Genomic DNA, 17,775 nt, shown 5'->3' on the forward strand with positions numbered 1-17,775 from the left:
CAGCCAAACTGTTGACATTTCCAAGATCATAAAAAAAAATGCCTAGACTAGATGGTGTGTACACGTGCATGAATGTCAGCTATCTTCTTTAAAAAAATAAATAAAAAAACAACTCACTTAAACCTCCATCAATCAAAAAGTGAATAAAGTGCAATCACTGTGGGCTGTGACTTCTTCTTTTTTTTTTGCAATGTAAGCGTTCTTAAGGACGTTCAATCCACACATAGTGTTTTTTTTTGTGTTTGTTTTGTTATTTTTTCATTTAGCTGTCAAGGAGTTCAGTGCATGAGCACAAAAATCTTTAACAGCAAATCCTCAAGTTAAGCTGAGAGTACTGAATGAACAGAGAACAAATCAGGAGGTTTTTGCTTCACAGCTCCACTCAAGGGAGGTGAAAACACCTTTGTCTGCCTCCACATGACATATTTAGCATTTATCAACACTTTCTCTGTCAGGCTTCCTGAAGTCCTGGCTAGTACACTTCCACAACTGTACAGCTAAACTGCAGCTTTTATATTAGTGCTAAAATTGCACTGCCTGTATTTAAGCTGCATTTATAGCAGTTGAAATATCTTTAACGATTAAAAATGAAATGTGACTGTATGTGTTTCCACATCTTTAAGAATAGTTATACACAAAAGTAGTGTGGCAGGACTAATTACAAATGATGCAATAATGCTCAATGCCGTTGTTAAGATCCCGTTCTCAGTTGCATAAAAAGTTAGAGCTGTAAAGAAGGACAGGGACCCTTTCCAGAAAACATGCAACACCCATACCCAGTTAAGCCACACATACACACAACCCTCCACTGCAGGCTTTGAGATCCCTGCTGTTTCTTTTTCTCCACAGGTCAAAGGGATTTCACAGCGAAAGCTGCACGACACCCCGCCACACGGTCATCATGCCGAAGCCAACAAAAGGTAAGATCTCTGCAGGTAATTTGGCACAGTTCTGTCCCACTGCTCAGAGCGGCTCCATTTTTATTTTCAGTTTCAATTTGTTCATGAAAATAAATAAAAATTTCTAGTTTAGACTTAAAATATATACAGACACAAGCCCTATCTTGTTGTCAATTCCCCTCCTTCATTATCATAAGTTGTCATTATCTCATCCCAATGGAAATTACTGTCCCTCATGCTGTTCTTTTTCCTGGTGTTTCTATGATGATTTCACCAGAAGTCAAGCTTTGGCATTTTGCAGTGTGCAGTAAGATGTGCGTTCCTTTAGAGTTTTTATTCATAATTATTCAAATCTATATGCTATTTATTTAAATGATTATTAATGAGACTGAATTAATCCAGTTGTAATTTACATTTTAATGAATTAACAATGCTGTTGCTGCTATTGACAGACAGGATTCTGAGAAGACAATTGGAATATATAATAGAGACATTGAATAAGGAGATTTCATCAACATAACATTTTTTTAAGATGCATCTAAAGTGTTCCTGCAGTCTTCACTCTTCTTCTTTTTTCACAGCTGATGAAGACAGTTGCCTCAGTAAAACAACAGCACAGAGACTCTAGATGTGTGTGAATGCTTACCTTTGTGCCTTTATGAACCACTGTCATCCCCCAGTTGTTGACCTTCTGTTCAGTATTAATATGCTAAACGAATGTTTGGGTAATAATTAATCCTGTGAACGTGGTAACTGCGGGATCCAGTTGCCTCAGTTTTCATGTGACTCATTATTTGAGTGGGTGTGTCAGATAAGCTTCGATTACTTCCAATGCTTTTGCCAACAGCATACTTTAGAAATAAAGTATTTGCAAAACTCCTCAGCTTAGTGAGTAATGCATGCTGGGGTTTTTGTTGTTGTTGTATCTCCTTCTAGATGAGATTTATGCATATGCACTGTCAAAGACTCTGACAAAGGTTTCCTCACCTGCGACTGTGGGACTCTACTCTTCATGTGAGAATCGAACAAGCATGATTCTCAGACAAATGGAAGGTATGTTATCCCTCTCTGTACCCCAGCATAACGTATCTTTCACTCCTTCAAATCATGTGATATAAGTGTTTCTACTGTCCTTAAGTGAAATATTGGATTTTAAAATTCTTATGTGGGCACCAAACACAGAAAGTAAACTTGGATTGACTCCCACACTGTGTTTGTTTTCTTTTTCCACCGCCCAATGTTAGCCGTAAACACAACTGCAGTGTGTAAAATGATGCTATGTTGACCGTGGAAACTGCACCTGTTAGCAACAGAAATGCTGTGGCAGCGTGTAGCGCCACAGGCATTGGAAAACGTTGAAAAAGAGAGGTCGAAGAAAAGGTCAACAGGGAGTAAGAAAGGGTAGCATCTGTTTACAAAAAAGAGATAGCTGAAAAAGAAGAGAGAAAGAATAGAGCCAGAAAAACTCCAGAAAACTAAGTAAGGCTGAAACAAACAGGAAGTGCAAGCTGTCAGCTCTTTTCTGGCCCTGCTTTTCTCAGCCTCTTCTAACTGAAACCCACCACCAGTCCAGGTATGTGTAGGAAGAGATCAGGCCTTCAGATCGTTCAGAAAAAAACATCCATCTCACATTTCCCAGACATTCAAACACCAAATTAATTCATGGGTACAAACACATCCCAAAAAGTGCATACAAATTTCAAAAAGTGTATTGAAGAACAGTATTTCAACACCCATCTCAGAGGGCATGATGATATAAAAACATCTTCGCCATTGCTGACAGTAGTAAAGCAGATCTACCTAAAGATCACAAGCAGAACAACGATAACTTAACAACAGGGTGTACCCCTTGTAACATGTCGAATTTGTATGAAATAACAAAACAAGCTTTTAAACAAGCTTTATGTACTGTATGACATAATACATCTGCCCAACAGAAATGTAAAAATAAGTAAATACACGATTAATGATGCAATCAAGTAGAAAAATGAAAAACACATTCACATGAAACACCAAACCATGTTGAAATCTGTGTTGAAAAAAGCAGCAATATCAGGTTATTGTTTGTTTCTCGCACTGACTTTGCCACTCAACTGCAGTCAGAAAATCAGTGAGCTATGACTGAGCCTGTGACCGACCTGAGCAACTCCTCAGAGGTGGCTGCTGCTTTAATGACTTTTTCACAACTCCATGATTGATTGAAAAGTGGACATTGTATTTCTGTCCTTCAGGCCTCGAGGGGATCCCTTTGGTCTTAAGTACACACTTAATAATTCTCCTTGACACTATATATCCTGGCACAAGACAATCAGAAAAAAGACATTAATGGTTTAAATGAAAGGTGGTAAATAGTAATAAACACCTTGCCTTAAAGAGAATGCGTGCCCCTCTCAGAGTCCATAGAGCCTACGCTAAGTAAAAACTCCCCTTCACATACGACTTTAACAGACCCAATGCAAGCAAACAGAATCAAAATGTGTTTTTATTTCCTGAAAATTCATCAGGACATTTTCAACTGATAAAAGAAAACAGACCAGCAGGTGCAGCAGTAGGCCTTCATGGTCCTTTCAGTGAAGAGCTCCAAACGGAAAAATGGGTTTAAGGTTGTTTCTTTGTGCAACCAAAAAGGTCTCGCAGTATATTAAAGGGTTGTCACAATAATTTATTTCTCAAACCTTGGAAAAAAGTATTGCACACATAAAACCAATGTTATATCCAGATTAAAAAACTAATGCTTCTAGATTTTGCAATGGGTAGGTGATTGTTATTTAATCAAAGAATTGTTGCTACTGAAGCTACTATCTATCTATCTATCTATCCATCCATCCATCCATCCATCCATCCATCCATCCATGATACTAATGACACAATGATGAAAAGTTCCACCAAGACAACAACAGACTAATAATATGAGAATTCAATAATCCAATTTGTCGTTACTAAACATGCTCAGCAAGCATATCATGTGCAAAATGTAACTAAGCACAGGCAGAAAACAAGTAAACAGCAACAACAGCAAAGTCCACACACAATTATTCAGCTGTGTCCATAGCACTGCTTTTGTTGAATACTTTAAAGTCCAGCAAGTCAACTTCACTTTCACAATCCAGCCTACACAGCTCAACAAGACAAACACATATGTTACAGCTCATGAGGCTTACTTACTGGCCCAAATAGGCCACCTAGCCTAACTGTGATACTGTGTTTTTTGTTTGTGTTTGTTTCAGTTTACTTGAAGAGGGAAACTTTAAGGATTGAGCAGCAAAAGGAAGGGAGATCCAAGCCTCGCTCAATTGAACCCTCAGTCACTGACTTTCTAGCGCTCATTATCCGACTGCTCTTCTATAGGCCCATTTGGACTGAAGAGAACCAGCAACACCATAACATCAGGTTCATTTATGTACATTTTAGTGCCTGGCACTTTGCAGGCAGTGACCTGCTATGGGCCGGGATTGCCATGCGGTTGTTGCATGCCATGCAGATGAGTTTTGGGAAATTACAGCTTGTACTATATCGGGTTGCTCAACATGATGAAGAATTGGAAGTCCTGAAGAAGGTTTGTGATTTATTTTATATATGCGGTCATAAAAGTATTCAAACTTTTGTTGTAACCTTTGATTGAAATAATTGCAAATGTATCCTTTGAGGAACATAACATTGAGCCAAATATCAACACAATCCATCCACAAGTTGAGATATTTCACTCATAGCCAAAAGGTAAACCCCATAGTGACAGCTTTCAGGAATCCCCAAAGTCATTGGGATTTACTGTCTACAATATAAATGTAGGCACAATAATATGCACTTCATAATTGTTCATTTTTTACCTAAATCTTTAACCAGCCATTTCTACAGTCGTATTGCTATTGTGACAAAACATGACAGTGTAGGGGCGCTGGTAGCAAGTGTAAAGGGTGTATGTACGGAGTACTCCCAAAGTGGCAGCCCGGGTTCAAGAATGAATTCAATAATCCAATTTGTCGTTACTAAACATGCTCAGCAAGCATATCATGTGCAAAATGTAACTAAGCACAGGCAGAAAACAAGTAAACAGCAACAACAGCAAAGTCCACACACAATTATTCAGCTGTGTCCATAGCACTGCTTTTGTTGAATACTTTAAAGTCCAGCAAGTCAACTTCACTTTCACAATCCAGCCTACACAGCTCAACAAGACAAACACATATGTTACAGCTCATGAGGCTTACTTACTGGCCCAAATAGGCCACCTAGCCTAACTGTGATACTGTGTTTTTTGTTTGTGTTTGTTTCAGTTTACTTGAAGAGGGAAACTTTAAGGATTGAGCAGCAAAAGGAAGGGAGATCCAAGCCTCGCTCAATTGAACCCTCAGTCACTGACTTTCTAGCGCTCATTATCCGACTGCTCTTCTATAGGCCCATTTGGACTGAAGAGAACCAGCAACACCATAACATCAGGTTCATTTATGTACATTTTAGTGCCTGGCACTTTGCAGGCAGTGACCTGCTATGGGCCGGGATTGCCATGCGGTTGTTGCATGCCATGCAGATGAGTTTTGGGAAATTACAGCTTGTACTATATCGGGTTGCTCAACATGATGAAGAATTGGAAGTCCTGAAGAAGGTTTGTGATTTATTTTATATATGCGGTCATAAAAGTATTCAAACTTTTGTTGTAACCTTTGATTGAAATAATTGCAAATGTATCCTTTGAGGAACATAACATTGAGCCAAATATCAACACAATCCATCCACAAGTTGAGATATTTCACTCATAGCCAAAAGGTAAACCCCATAGTGACAGCTTTCAGGAATCCCCAAAGTCATTGGGATTTACTGTCTACAATATAAATGTAGGCACAATAATATGCACTTCATAATTGTTCATTTTTTACCTAAATCTTTAACCAGCCATTTCTACAGTCGTATTGCTATTGTGACAAAACATGACAGTGTAGGGGCGCTGGTAGCAAGTGTAAAGGGTGTATGTACGGAGTACTCCCAAAGTGGCAGCCCGGGTTCAAGAATGACCCTTGGCCCATTCCCCACTCTCTCTGTCCCTGTTTCCCAACCCCTTTCCGCTATCCTATCTCTTAAGGCATAAAGGCATAAAAGCCCCAAAATAAATCTTAACAAACAAACACGAAACTGACATCTAACGTGCTTTTCTTTGTTGTATATTTCTTGTTTCAGAAAGTGGAGGATGGTCCAAACAATTGGAGGTCCAAAAAGATTTGCTGCTGTCCTCTGTGGTTTCTCCTGCTGTCCATTCTCATTGTACCAATAATAATTCTGGTGGTCATGTTGACGTTCGGTCGTCCCAAACCTGAGATCAACCCAGATGAGGAGGACAGTAACACAAACAGCCAAGTGGGTGTTCTCGAGGGTCTGTTCATTGCTGCGTTAGGGGTCCCTGCTGCAAGTGCATTGAGGTTTGTCTATCAGATGGGCAAGAACCTCATTTTCAGCCAGGATCTGAACATCAAGAGTGGGATGGACAATGAAAAGGTCAGTAGCCAACTGGGATTCATGAACGAAGTCAGGAAGGAAATGTGGTTTTTGACATGCTTTATCCAGTTTATGGAGGTATTCGAGAGGAGGAGGATCAGAGTTGTACTGAAGATCACCAATCTGGATCGGTGCTCTCCAAAGAAAATCGTTGCCGTTCTGGATGCAATCAATATACTGCTCTCAGAAGAAGAGAGTCCCTTTATTTCCATTCTGGCCATCAACCCTGATGTTCTTGTACAGAAGGTGAACTTTGCAGATGGATGCTTCAGCAAAGAGGACAGAGCTTATGCACTGCTGAACTGTATCGTGACACTGGCCTTCACAGTCCCTCCACTGGGTGACGAGTCAAAGCGCAGTTTGTTTGACAGCCTGACCAAAAATTCCAAAATGAAAAGGCATCGAGATAAGAAATCTTCCTCAGATATATCTTTAGTGGAAATTGTTTTGGAAACCAAAGAATCAAAGCCATTGCTTGGTAAAACTATCGCGGCACCAGATGTAAAGGATGAGGAAGTGGAGAAATTGCTGAGGAGTATCTTTATCAGCAATGAAAGGAATCTAAACCAGTACATGGTAGATGATGCCATGTCCATGAGGAGGGTGATAAACTCCATCAGAGTGACCGTGATAATCATGAAGGCCTTAAATAAAGAGTTTCCTCAACCAGAATACATTGCCGCATGGGTGGTCTTAGCCAATGAGTGGCCCTGCCGTCTCAGCTGGATCATCCAGTGTGTGGAAGACGCTCAGCAGAGAGCTGAGATTGATGGTAAGAAAATGGACAACTCTGATGAGTCAAAGACCTTATGGGACGTCTTCAGTGAGTCCAAGGCAGAGTTGTATGTGATGAGTTCACAGATTGAGGACCTCCTTGAGCAAGATGGAGATCCTGAGATGTTTGAAAGGTTTCTCAAAGTTGATTTCAAATTCACTGTGAAGAATTTGAAGACTTTTGAAGAGGCAACGGTGAACTTGGATCATTCAATCAGGAAGGAGCTGGCTCAGATCAGAGGGACATCCAGACTGAAAGATTCTGGCTGGATGAGGGACCTTGCTCCCCTGCCACTCGCAACCATCATCCAAATGGATAAAGAGGGTGTTTGTGAAGAGGTAAGACCCTTTGAAAAATTTCATTCAAGCCTGACCTGGAAGTATCCATGGTGACAAGTGGGAACAAATGCTGGGTAATTAAAGAAAACAACAACTTGCTGAGCAGCTACGTTATCACTGTTACGACAGGAGACCATTTTGTTTATCAGTTTACAGAGCAGCCAAAAAAACCTAATCTTTGTTAAATGAGCAAGTCAGCCAATAATTAGTCTTCCTTTCATAGCATGAGCAACTATAAGATGATTTTCACTCAGCGTGAGTATTTTTCTGCACAGCAGAAGGGCATAGTGGATTTGGATTCCCTGCTGAGCAGTTGGAGGTGTACAAGCTTGTCGTTGGCAGCTCTTAATTCAAACCCTTACAGTGGCTCCTTGTTGTTGTTCCATTACTTTTTGAAATATTAAGCTAGATGTGCTCTCAAACATGCAGTGAATAAACAACTTTTACTGTCTAGTCTGCAAATACATTGCATTTCCTGTGACTTCTTTACAATCAATGGCACCCCACTTGTCACCACATTAATTCTTCTCGTTTTAATTAGACATTTAATTTAGACACAGATAAGAGATGGATGAGTTTATATTGAGGCTGTTATCTGCATGCTGTTCCATCTCCTGGAAACATTTTGAATGTGGTTGACAATGTTATAAAGAAATAAAGTATGCCACTTAAAGTAACATAGTTAAGAGGTTAAAATCTAACATGGCATTTTCTGAACATAAATGTATTAAAAGCTTCGATGGTATAGTTTAGTATTTTGTAACAATTCTGTATTAATTGATAGTTTATTTGACCTCACAACACAGAACTAAACAAAACAGTTTGAGCTCTTGAAAAATGCAAAAGAAAAGTATTTTCAAATCCACCATGCCACATAAGTGAATATTAGGGACTAAATCATATTCTCTTCTGTGTGTTTAACATTTAAATGTTCTTGTTTTTCTCAGTTGGAGAGGTTGGAATATCCTCATAAGTATATTGATATTGTGAAGAGGAATAACCTCAGTGGTCCAGCACTGGTCTTTGGTGATGCAGATGATCTTAAGGACCTCCTAAAAATGACCTTTGGTGAATGGGCAACTTTCAGACTCCACTTCCTTCCACACTTGCCAACAAAGTTACGACCACAATACAAGAAAACAACATTGACGAGTCCTCACCCTCAGAACCAGCTGTCCCGATTACATGCTGCCCAGCATTACTTGTCTAATCCCCAATCTGGTTAAGAACCGCATATAGGAATCCATGCCAGCTTCATAAAGTCGACTCTAATGTTGTGATATTAATATGTAACATTTGAATAACACCTGTGCTTTTAATATATTCGAACAAGTCAAAATGAGTGTTGTGGGGAAAAAAAAAAGCCTGGACGACACTGTTGTATTTTTCTCTATAAATGCGCTATGGAAGTTGGAAACCGAAAATAAACAGGGCGACAACAAGCTGTGAAATATATTAACCAAAGAAAACATACAATGAGCCAGTGCTTTAACTGTTCTTAAAAATCTGTAGAAAGCTTTAATTCACACGCAAATCTGTTATTTAATGTTTGTTTGTTTTGTTTTTTTGAGCATTATTATTATAGACTCAAGCATGGACATCACAGGTACACTGGATGAATTATGCATCAAGTGTTTCAGCAAACATGCTAGTTCTCAACACCTGTCCAGAGGAGGCTATGGATTTTTTATGTTTCTTATTTTATAATGTGTTGTCCTTGTTGCAACACTTTATTTCACACCATAGTGTGTTCTGTGGCTTTTCAATAAACCATAAAATCATGCCAGAAGTTGTAATCTCTTGTTCTGTAAAAAATAAACGTGGTTTTAGAACAGCTTTAGCAACAGGGTTAACCTGGTGTTTTCTGTGACACTCACAGTTCTGCGTTTAGAAATACTTTATTGCGTATGAAGATAATCAAATACACGCTATGTATATAAGCTCCAGTTATCAGTAATGATCATTTTAATGCAAAACATTGAAACATGTTGTACAGCAAATGAAATGGAAGCTTAATTTATGTGCTCATCAAAGTGTTGTTGCCAGGTTAAAAGGAGCACTAATGTGCCGATTCATCAATTATATTCTAACATCAAAGTCAGAAAGAAAAAAAAAAGTCAGCTGACGGTTCATTTCATCTGGATTCCTTTGAACCGTTTCCCTCAGAAAGTCGCAAAGGTTCACCAGTCTAAAAATATCAGAACAATAACCTCGGGCATTCACAGTGCCATCCAGACACAGTGAGAGCGTACAGTAAATATGTGTCTTAGCACCTACTGTATTTGTAACTGTTTAAGATGTCTTTGCAGCATTTCTTGTCATTAAAGCATGATTTGTCCCAACCACATATTTGTGTTTTATCACACTGGAAGCCAGGGATCAATTATGAAAATGAACAGCTACAGAGTAATTCTGTATAAACTGTTTATCTGAAAAACACATGAACAAAGATCTACACACTGTACATCAGCCTCTAAGTGTGCTTTACAGTATGTTGGACACCAATATTAACAAACCCAGTGGATTAATCAATCAATCAATCTTTATTTATATAGCGTCAATTCATAACAGGCGTTATCTCAAGACACTTTACAAAAGCAGGTAAAGGACCTTACTGTTTGTCTGTTAACATTAACAAAAGAGCAGGTAACAAGACCATGCTCATCGTTGTTTACAAAAAGCAGGTAAAGGACCTTACTTATAGGTCCTTTACATTTTTTTTTTTTAGTAATATGCATTACTACGATTAGCCAACACTCTGTCGATTGAGGCTTCCAGTAATAACCCAAATTAAGTTTTTCAGAAATCATTTATTTCTTAAATCAGAAATAAAGACATGACAGAATAAAGTGGCTGCTTTGTTACTGTTCACACATACTTGAAGTATAAAATCTAAAATGGCAAGAAAGCAAAAGTTAGCTTTCAGAATATACTTTATCTAGATAAGATATATAAACTCAGGCTAAGCTGTAGAATGACTGTATGCCAGATACATTTGAACCATTTATTTGTAATTTAAGACGCATAGTATATATGTATATTCAAGGCACATGGGTTACTCAATATGTCAATCTTTTTAAGTTCAAGAAAATGTTTGTTTTCAATCTATGATTTACAGTATATAGCATAAAATCTAAATAAAATGGCACACCAAATGTATTGTTTAATGATAAGAATGTGGACAATTTAGGATTAAGTAAAAAAAATTAAATCAAACTGTGTATAAAAAAACAAGAACAAGCTTCTAATAGGCACCTTGAGACATTGGCACAGTGATAAACCTGTTAAAATGGATCACAGAATGAGATGACAAACACTCATGTACTGTTTGATTGTGGGTCTTTGTGTGGTGAAGCAGCAGTACTCGTGGATGTTTTAGCAGGGCAGACATTAGTAGGAACACTTTCACACCGTTTGGTTGGAGGCAGCTCACTTGCGTCCTAATGACTCAGCCAGCTTCTTGAGCCTTTTCTTCATCTCCAGAGGGAACTTCTCATAACACTTTTTACAAACAGGCTTCATGTCGAACTCAACAAACTTGTTCCTGAAAAGAAGAAGGAAAAAAAAGCCATGTTAGTGCCAAAAACTCAACATGTGTGTTTTACATTTCTTACCAGCATGCATTATTGAAATCCAAGAATTATCTTCATGTCAGGTTCACTGTATTTGAAGTAACAACCTCCTCCTTTGAGATTCTATTAGGTAGCAAAGTCAATCTTGTAATGTGGAATTACTATGGTAACCAATGAGTTTGGACCTTTAGGGCAATTAGCAAAGACTTAACTAAACAACAACAAACTCCTATTTTCAGACCTGAAACCATCAGCTCTAATGAGGTGACAGAAAATGCCTGTAATGGTTTTGTTAATCAGTTAACCATTGAACTTAAAAAGGACATCCAGAAACATCTTAACTGACTGAACAGAATATATGCAGGATTAACAAAACGACAAACAAAACCAACGCTTGGTGTCACAAAGAATATGAAAGGTTACTGTTATGGTTTGTGACTCATGAAGTTAAAGAGTTTGATCGTCCTTTACTCGTGTTAAGACAAATATTACATCAAACCTTTCAAAACTGTCACTTCATTATTGAGATTATGCAGCTTCAAGTCTTTCACTGATTACTAGCTTACTACTGCAATATGTCTGTGGAGCACGATTAACCAATGGGCATGAAGCTTGTTTCTCATCTGTGACTTGACTCATTTCTGCATTTGATTACTTGTTTCCTGTAAACACAAGATGCTTTTTTTTTGTTCTTATACTGGGAATGTTGTTCCATTAATTGTCTTTTTGTAGATTCTCTTTACAATAAGCTGAGCTTTCACCAGGGAGAGACGTTACGGCTCAAGTTGTTTTTCTTTTTTGACGAAAAAATGTAATTATTGAAGAAACCTTGAACTCAAATAATGATTAAAGGATTTTTTTTCAACAAATTTAAACATTAATCAGTAAACAAAAGAAACCAATAGTTGCAACCTTACACCCAATAAATCAATGTAATCAATGCTTGACAAAGCATGCAGTGCTGTCAAAGGAGTCGACAAGAACAGCACAGAAGAAGAGGAAAGCAAGAGGAAGAACAAACCAAGAGATGGAGCACTGAGTTGTTAAGAATAATAACTCTACAGACACGCAGCAGGTTTTTTTCTCACATCGGCCCAGATGGCGTTTTAGGTCCTCAGGCATGCGCTCATAGCAGCGCTTGCACACTGGCCTCAGGTCAATTTCAACAAACTTATCTCTGAGTTACCATGGAAGCAGCAAGTGAAGCGTGTAAGAGGAGAAATTGGAGGGAAAGGAAAAAAGAGGGACGGAATTGTAGCCTGGGAGTGTGATGCAGGAAAGACAGCAGTGGTGAAACGCATGTTGACGTTGTTACAGAGGACAGAGGGAAAACTACCAATCGACTGTGAAAGGAGCCCTTCATGAGCTCCGTCACTTACTTGAGAGTGAGTTTCGTGTTGCAGGTGGAGCATGAGAAACAACTGACGCACCACGCCTTGTTGAGAGCAGACACCACTGATAACATCGAGAGAGAAAAAAAAATTCAAATTCAAATTCAAGCAACACTTCATGTAAATAAAAATATTCAAAACAGGAGCGTCATCATACTGTAGTGGTACTCACCATCACCTTCGATCACACGGTTACAGTGATAGCACACATCTCCAAAGAGCTGGAGAGCAGAACAAGGACATTTAGGTTTCTACACAGCAGGCGCACATTTACTGACACAGAGCTGTGAGAAAGCCTTCCATTATTTGGCTCCTTGTTGCTTACCTGGTTGTAGTGAGTCTCACAGTAAGCCAGCCCCTTCCTCTCGTAATGCCGATGACCGAGGAACGGCTTCTCACACTTGGCACACACAAAATGCTGTAAACAAAAACAAATGTTGCCGAGGGAAAGAGGGAAAACTCTTAATGAAGGCACGTGAAAGAGGAGCAGATGTCAACACACATGGAGGGGGAGCTCATTTCTTTTTAGTAGTCTGGATAATGAATTTTTCAAGAGCATTACATGAATATATTTATGTCATAGACTTGAACCATAAAAAAAAAAAACTTTGCAGAGTTAGTTTTCTCTTTTGTTTTGTTCTTTTCCCTTTAAATATATGTGTTCTACTAATAACACAAGGATCTCATTTAATTTATTGAATGTCTGCAGTGTCTTATGTTTGAACAAAACTCAGCAGCCTCCAGATGGATGAATAAACAGCTTGATGAGGGAGAAGTAATCTTATAAAGGCGTCCTCCTGCCTCAAATCAGCTCGCTAGCACTTCACTGGTTCTGATGAGGCTTTTTCATGAACTATTTTCCTGAGCTTGAATTTGACGTGATGGCGACCGACGTTACACTTAACGTCATGGATTAAAAAGGTGGTGTGAGATATTTATCCACTTTTGAAATCGCACTTTTTGTAGCTCTCTGTGGGAATCTGGACACAGCTAGTCGTTGGAAAGATATCAGTCATAGACATTCGTATGAGGAATCACTTCTTCCCCCCCAAAAAAAATCATGGAAAGCACAAAACCCTGTCATGAATCCTAAATAAAAGAATGAATGAATAAACTTTCAATGACTATGTTTTCTTTCGGAGAATTACACTCCTTGTGTAAACTAGCTCTTAAAACAACAAACAGTAACAGGATCAAGTATACTGTTTATAGTCTCATTCTAGCTGACAAACCTCCACATGCCACTGCTTGCCCATGGCGTTGACCACACGCCCCTCGATGGGTCTCCTACAGGCGCCACAGATTGGTACACCCATCTTGTCATGGCAGGGCAAACAGAACAGCTCTCCCTTTAGTTCCCTGGCTTCAGCAGTCAGTTCCTTGCTGCGTAGAAACATTAGCACACGTGAGAGAGAATTGAGCCTTCGGATAGAGATCCAGCCTGACAGTGTGCCGTTTCCGTACTAAACGGATACGAGAAGTGAAAAAGACTGACCCGCAGTTGTTGCAGTTAAAGTGGTCTGGGTGATAGGGGTCGTTCTTAAAGATCAGCGGGTGCTCCTCGATGATGGCGTGGCACTTCTGGCAGATATACTTGCCCAGGCCACGAGCTTTCTCGCGGTTATGGCAGGGCCGACACAGGTGTCTGAAGAAAGTGGAGGGGGAAAAAAAAGAAAAGAAAAGAGAAAAAAAAAAAAAAAAAAAAAAAAGAACAGGGGTGTCAAGAGAGACTTTGCTGCCTCACATAATGTTTTGACATACTCTGTCACAGCTGCTCAGGATTCCATTATTTATAAATACACAAGTGTGTGTAACCACCTGCTTTACAGGCTGTCACGGTGTTATATTAAGACTGTAATAAGATGGGATACTTACCTGCCAGCATTTTTGACAAACCCCACGTCTGCAAGCACAGCCTGGCATATGTTGCAGCAGAAGCAGTCCGGGTGCCAGCTATTGTTCATGGCCTTAATGACACGACCAATGATGAACTCCCCTGAAGGAAAGTGAGAGTGAGAGATCGGCTTAAGGCAAATTTAACTTTGACATTTCTAATAAAGTTTGGACTATATGCGATGTTGTGGGTTGAAATAGAAGTGCCTTATGTGCAATTCTTTCTAGAGTCCTTGTGTTGCCACAATGCTCTTCAGTGCTTCCTGTAGTGTCCTCAGAGTGACACTTTAATGTTGAATGCTTTTTAATAGTCAATTGTATTTAATTAAGCCATGCTGGTGTCGCTCTGGAGAGGGAGGAGTGAATTACCAGGTTTAAAAACACATTCTAAACACGATTAGGTATTTCTGAATGAAAGTATGAATAGATATGAAGATCAGAGGGGAAACTCCAGGGTCTTATCTTTTTAGAGAAATTAAATAGAGTTCAGGGCCGCTTACACCCACATGTATCATGGTGCGCTGCACAAGGGAGGTACAGTGAAGGATGAATGTTTGGCCTGCAACGCATGAAAGAGTGTGTGAACGCTCTCAAATAATCACTGAGCAGTAAAGTCTTAGTGAAAGGAAATGTGCGAGCAATAGAAAAGATCCAACAGCCACAGATTTTGAGTTGATGAAGGCAAGCAAGACCCCAAAATGCCCAAACTGATCCTTTTTCCAGCCATACAACCAACGGCATTGGTATTTATATGATGTTTGAATTTTTTTAAATCAATTATAAAGTGGTCACAACTTTCTCTTGGCCTTGTAATAATAATGACATTAGGCCTGGATATATCCCATTCATTGAGAGGCCAAGTGACACTCACCACACTGGTGACAGCACGGAGCAAAGAGCATCTGGAAGTCATGTTCACAATACTTCCTTCCTTCAAACTGCAAAGAAGAGAAGAAGAGAAACATTGGTGAAGCACACACAATACTGCTTGTTATTGTGTGGATTTAATATGAATCATAAAGAGTATCTGAGTGCAGTACCTCATAGAAGAGGCCCTCTGGAAACTGCTGGAAACATTGGGCGCACACAAAGCAGTGCTCGTGGTACAGCTCTCCATTGCTGTTGACAATCTTCTCAGTCGCAGCAAAGCCACTTTTACATCGCTCACAGGCCGCATTGGCCAGGGCATTAGCAATGCTGTTCCATGAGACAAGAAAATAAACACGAGCACATTACTTGTTCAGACTCCTCCGAGAAATGTCAGGCTGACTAATAACTGGGATGCAGGGCTGCACCAACAGTGTTTATCATTCGTCACATTGCTCCTACATTAAGTGGCCTGCTTGGTTTCAGCAGCTGTCAGCACGGAAAATAGAAATACTATGGGAATCAGTTTGGGAACTCACAAACTCAGAGCACGGTCATCACCTAATTTGGTAAAGAAACAGAGACTGTACTGAAAGTTAACAGAGAGGCACTACACGAACCACACACACACACACACACACACACTTTTCTATTTTTTGGGGGGGATATAACTCGTTGAATACACTATTATGTGACAGCCTGCGCGTTCATGCAAGTCGGCATTGGACAGAGAAAAAGATGTTTAATAATAGCACAGCTTAAGTAATAACTAACATAGAAGAAGTGGCTATAACTTTTTATATATACTGTCATATACGGAAACTATTCAGAAGTTGCTGTTTAAGTGATTCTGAACGCCCAAACATGATAAATGAATAAATAAATATAGACCGAGATTAAAAAAGGGAATTTGTCAAGTTAACGGGACTTAAAGCTACGCAGCTAACTAGCTCGTTAGCTGTTTACTTAATGAGAACAAATGTAGAAGAGAAAACACAAGGCAACGTGTTGTTGTGCAAAATAAGAAAACTGAACTGTATACTGTCGCCTAGGCCAGATTTGTATTGATTATAGCATGTAGTGGTATCCTATAAACTCGTCTTGTAATCGAGCTTAGCAGTTAGCTAACTTTCCGTAGACGTTAGCTTTAGCCGATGGATTCTTGATGTTCGTTACTTAAATTAAACTCTCAAACTAAAAGGAAACACTCACCTGCCCGTCATTCCTGCCACCCCCAGCATCACCTTCTACCGCCACAGATTTGGAAATGTGCCAAACAACCGGACACTGACGGTGTGCTAAAAGCTTTCAGGGGGAAACTTGTCTTGTTGCGTCGGGTCGTTCGCTCCCTGGAGAGCCGCAACACGGAGCCGAGGTGGCAGCGGGGCTTTCTGGACACGCACTCACACTGGGTGTGTCCCCTGTAGATATAGATCTATGGTGTCCCCTTTAGATATAGATCTATGGTGTCCCCCTGTAGATATAGATCTATGGTGTCCCCCTGTAGTTATATATCTATGGTGTCCCCTGTAGTTATATATCTATGGTGTCCCCCTGTAGTTATATATCTATAGTGTCCCCTGTAGTTATATATCTATGGTGTCCCCCTGTAGATATAGATCTATGGTGTCCGTCCCATAAAACGTGTGATAATATACCCTCTAAATATTTTGAACCCCAAGCCTTTTGTATACTGAGGGTGTCTTACCAGTATCAAGTATAAAGTCACTTTTGCGAATGATGACCGAATGATGAGAATATGTGTGGTATAGGATGTTCTGATTTAAGAATAGGTGAGGCAATATATCATATTATCCTATCAAGTGAATAGTCTCTGTGAAGAGATTTCATTATAAAATGGTAAATGGTTAAAATGGTAAAATACACGAGTGGAGATTCGGTTCAAACTCTGTTTAATGGACATGAACACACACATCAAGCTGAAATACACATTGGAGAGGTCTCTGAGTGAGGGCCAGCAGCGAGCGCTCGAGAGCAGTTTTGGAGTTCGGTGCCTTGCTCAAGGGCACCCGAGCAGTGCTCAGTAAGTGGACTGGCACCTCTCCAGCTACCAGGCCAATTTCTGGACTTGATCCGTGCCGGGACATGAACCGGCGTCCCAATCCAAGTTCCCGCAGACTGAACTACTACAGCCCCCTACTAAATGTTTGTGTGTTTTATAAACTGATTCTCGTATCACGTCCGCTTCTCTACTGATTTCACCGAACTCTGTATTCTAAGGACAGTTTAAAAAAGATATAGCAACATTTTTCAAACAAACAGAAGAAGAAAAGGATAGTTTGTGATTGTCAAATAAGAAATGTTTCTTCCCATCCACTGTCCTTAGACGCCTAATCTCGTGAAGTAATTACCTCAAAGACCGCAGTATTTCATCACATAGGTGCAGCATTTCTTTATCAACAGCGAAAAGGCTCCATTATTCATTGATCAAAACAAGTGAAAACACCTGTGTGCGGCTGGATAGAGGAAATAAATGAGACTTTACAAGTGCAATAAAAGAGCCAAAGTGATGCCTCTTTTTAATGGAGCATC

At 39.6% G+C, this 17,775-nt stretch overlaps 2 protein-coding genes across 2 annotated transcripts; one reads left to right on the forward strand and one right to left on the reverse strand.

Annotated features, from left to right (window-relative positions):
* The first annotated feature begins 1,768 nt into the window (after nt 1-1,768).
* Nucleotides 1,769-9,288, forward strand: nkpd1 (NTPase, KAP family P-loop domain containing 1). Its single transcript, XM_079339277.1, has 4 exons — nt 1,769-1,952; nt 5,174-5,502; nt 6,072-7,499; nt 8,447-9,288. The coding sequence occupies exons 1-4, from the start codon at nt 1,799-1,801 to the stop codon at nt 8,723-8,725; spliced, it is 2,190 nt and encodes a 729-aa protein (XP_079195403.1). The 5' UTR covers nt 1,769-1,798; the 3' UTR covers nt 8,726-9,288.
* Nucleotides 9,289-10,289: 1,001 nt separating this feature from the next.
* Nucleotides 10,290-16,739, reverse strand: LOC306820943 (LIM and senescent cell antigen-like-containing domain protein 1). The gene is made up of 10 exons (XM_079339036.1): nt 16,435-16,739; nt 15,396-15,552; nt 15,227-15,293; nt 14,338-14,458; nt 13,958-14,107; nt 13,695-13,845; nt 12,788-12,880; nt 12,635-12,683; nt 12,451-12,526; nt 10,290-11,043 (listed from the first exon to the last, which is right to left on the reverse strand). Exons 1-10 carry the CDS (start codon nt 16,461-16,463, stop codon nt 10,929-10,931), a joined length of 1,008 nt encoding a protein of 335 aa, XP_079195162.1. The 5' UTR covers nt 16,464-16,739; the 3' UTR covers nt 10,290-10,928.
* Between the last annotated feature and the right edge of the window lie 1,036 nt (nt 16,740-17,775).

Source organism: Symphodus melops (assembly GCF_947650265.1).
Source record: "Symphodus melops genome assembly, chromosome: 3".
Lineage (NCBI taxonomy): Eukaryota > Metazoa > Chordata > Actinopteri > Labriformes > Labridae > Symphodus > Symphodus melops.

What these genes read in the sequence shown, in the direction of transcription:
- nkpd1 (XM_079339277.1), top strand. Translation starts at nt 1,799, where the DNA reads ATGCTGGGGTTTTTGTTGTTGTTGTATCTCCTTCTAGATGAGATTTAT. An exon ending in GATTCTCAGACAAATGGAAG is followed by an intron (nt 1,953 to 5,173) that starts GTATGTTATCCC and finishes TGTTTGTTTCAG; the next exon opens with TTTACTTGAAGAGGGAAACT. An exon ending in AAGAGGGTGTTTGTGAAGAG is followed by an intron (nt 7,500 to 8,446) that starts GTAAGACCCTTT and finishes TGTTTTTCTCAG; the next exon opens with TTGGAGAGGTTGGAATATCC.
- LOC306820943 (XM_079339036.1), bottom strand. Translation starts at nt 16,463, where the DNA reads ATGCTGGGGGTGGCAGGAATGACGGGCAG. An exon ending in TTTAACTGCAACAACTGCGG is followed by an intron (nt 13,846 to 13,957) that starts GTCAGTCTTTTT and finishes GTTTCTACGCAG; the next exon opens with CAAGGAACTGACTGCTGAAG. An exon ending in GTGAGACTCACTACAACCAG is followed by an intron (nt 12,684 to 12,787) that starts GTAAGCAACAAG and finishes TCTGCTCTCCAG; the next exon opens with CTCTTTGGAGATGTGTGCTA.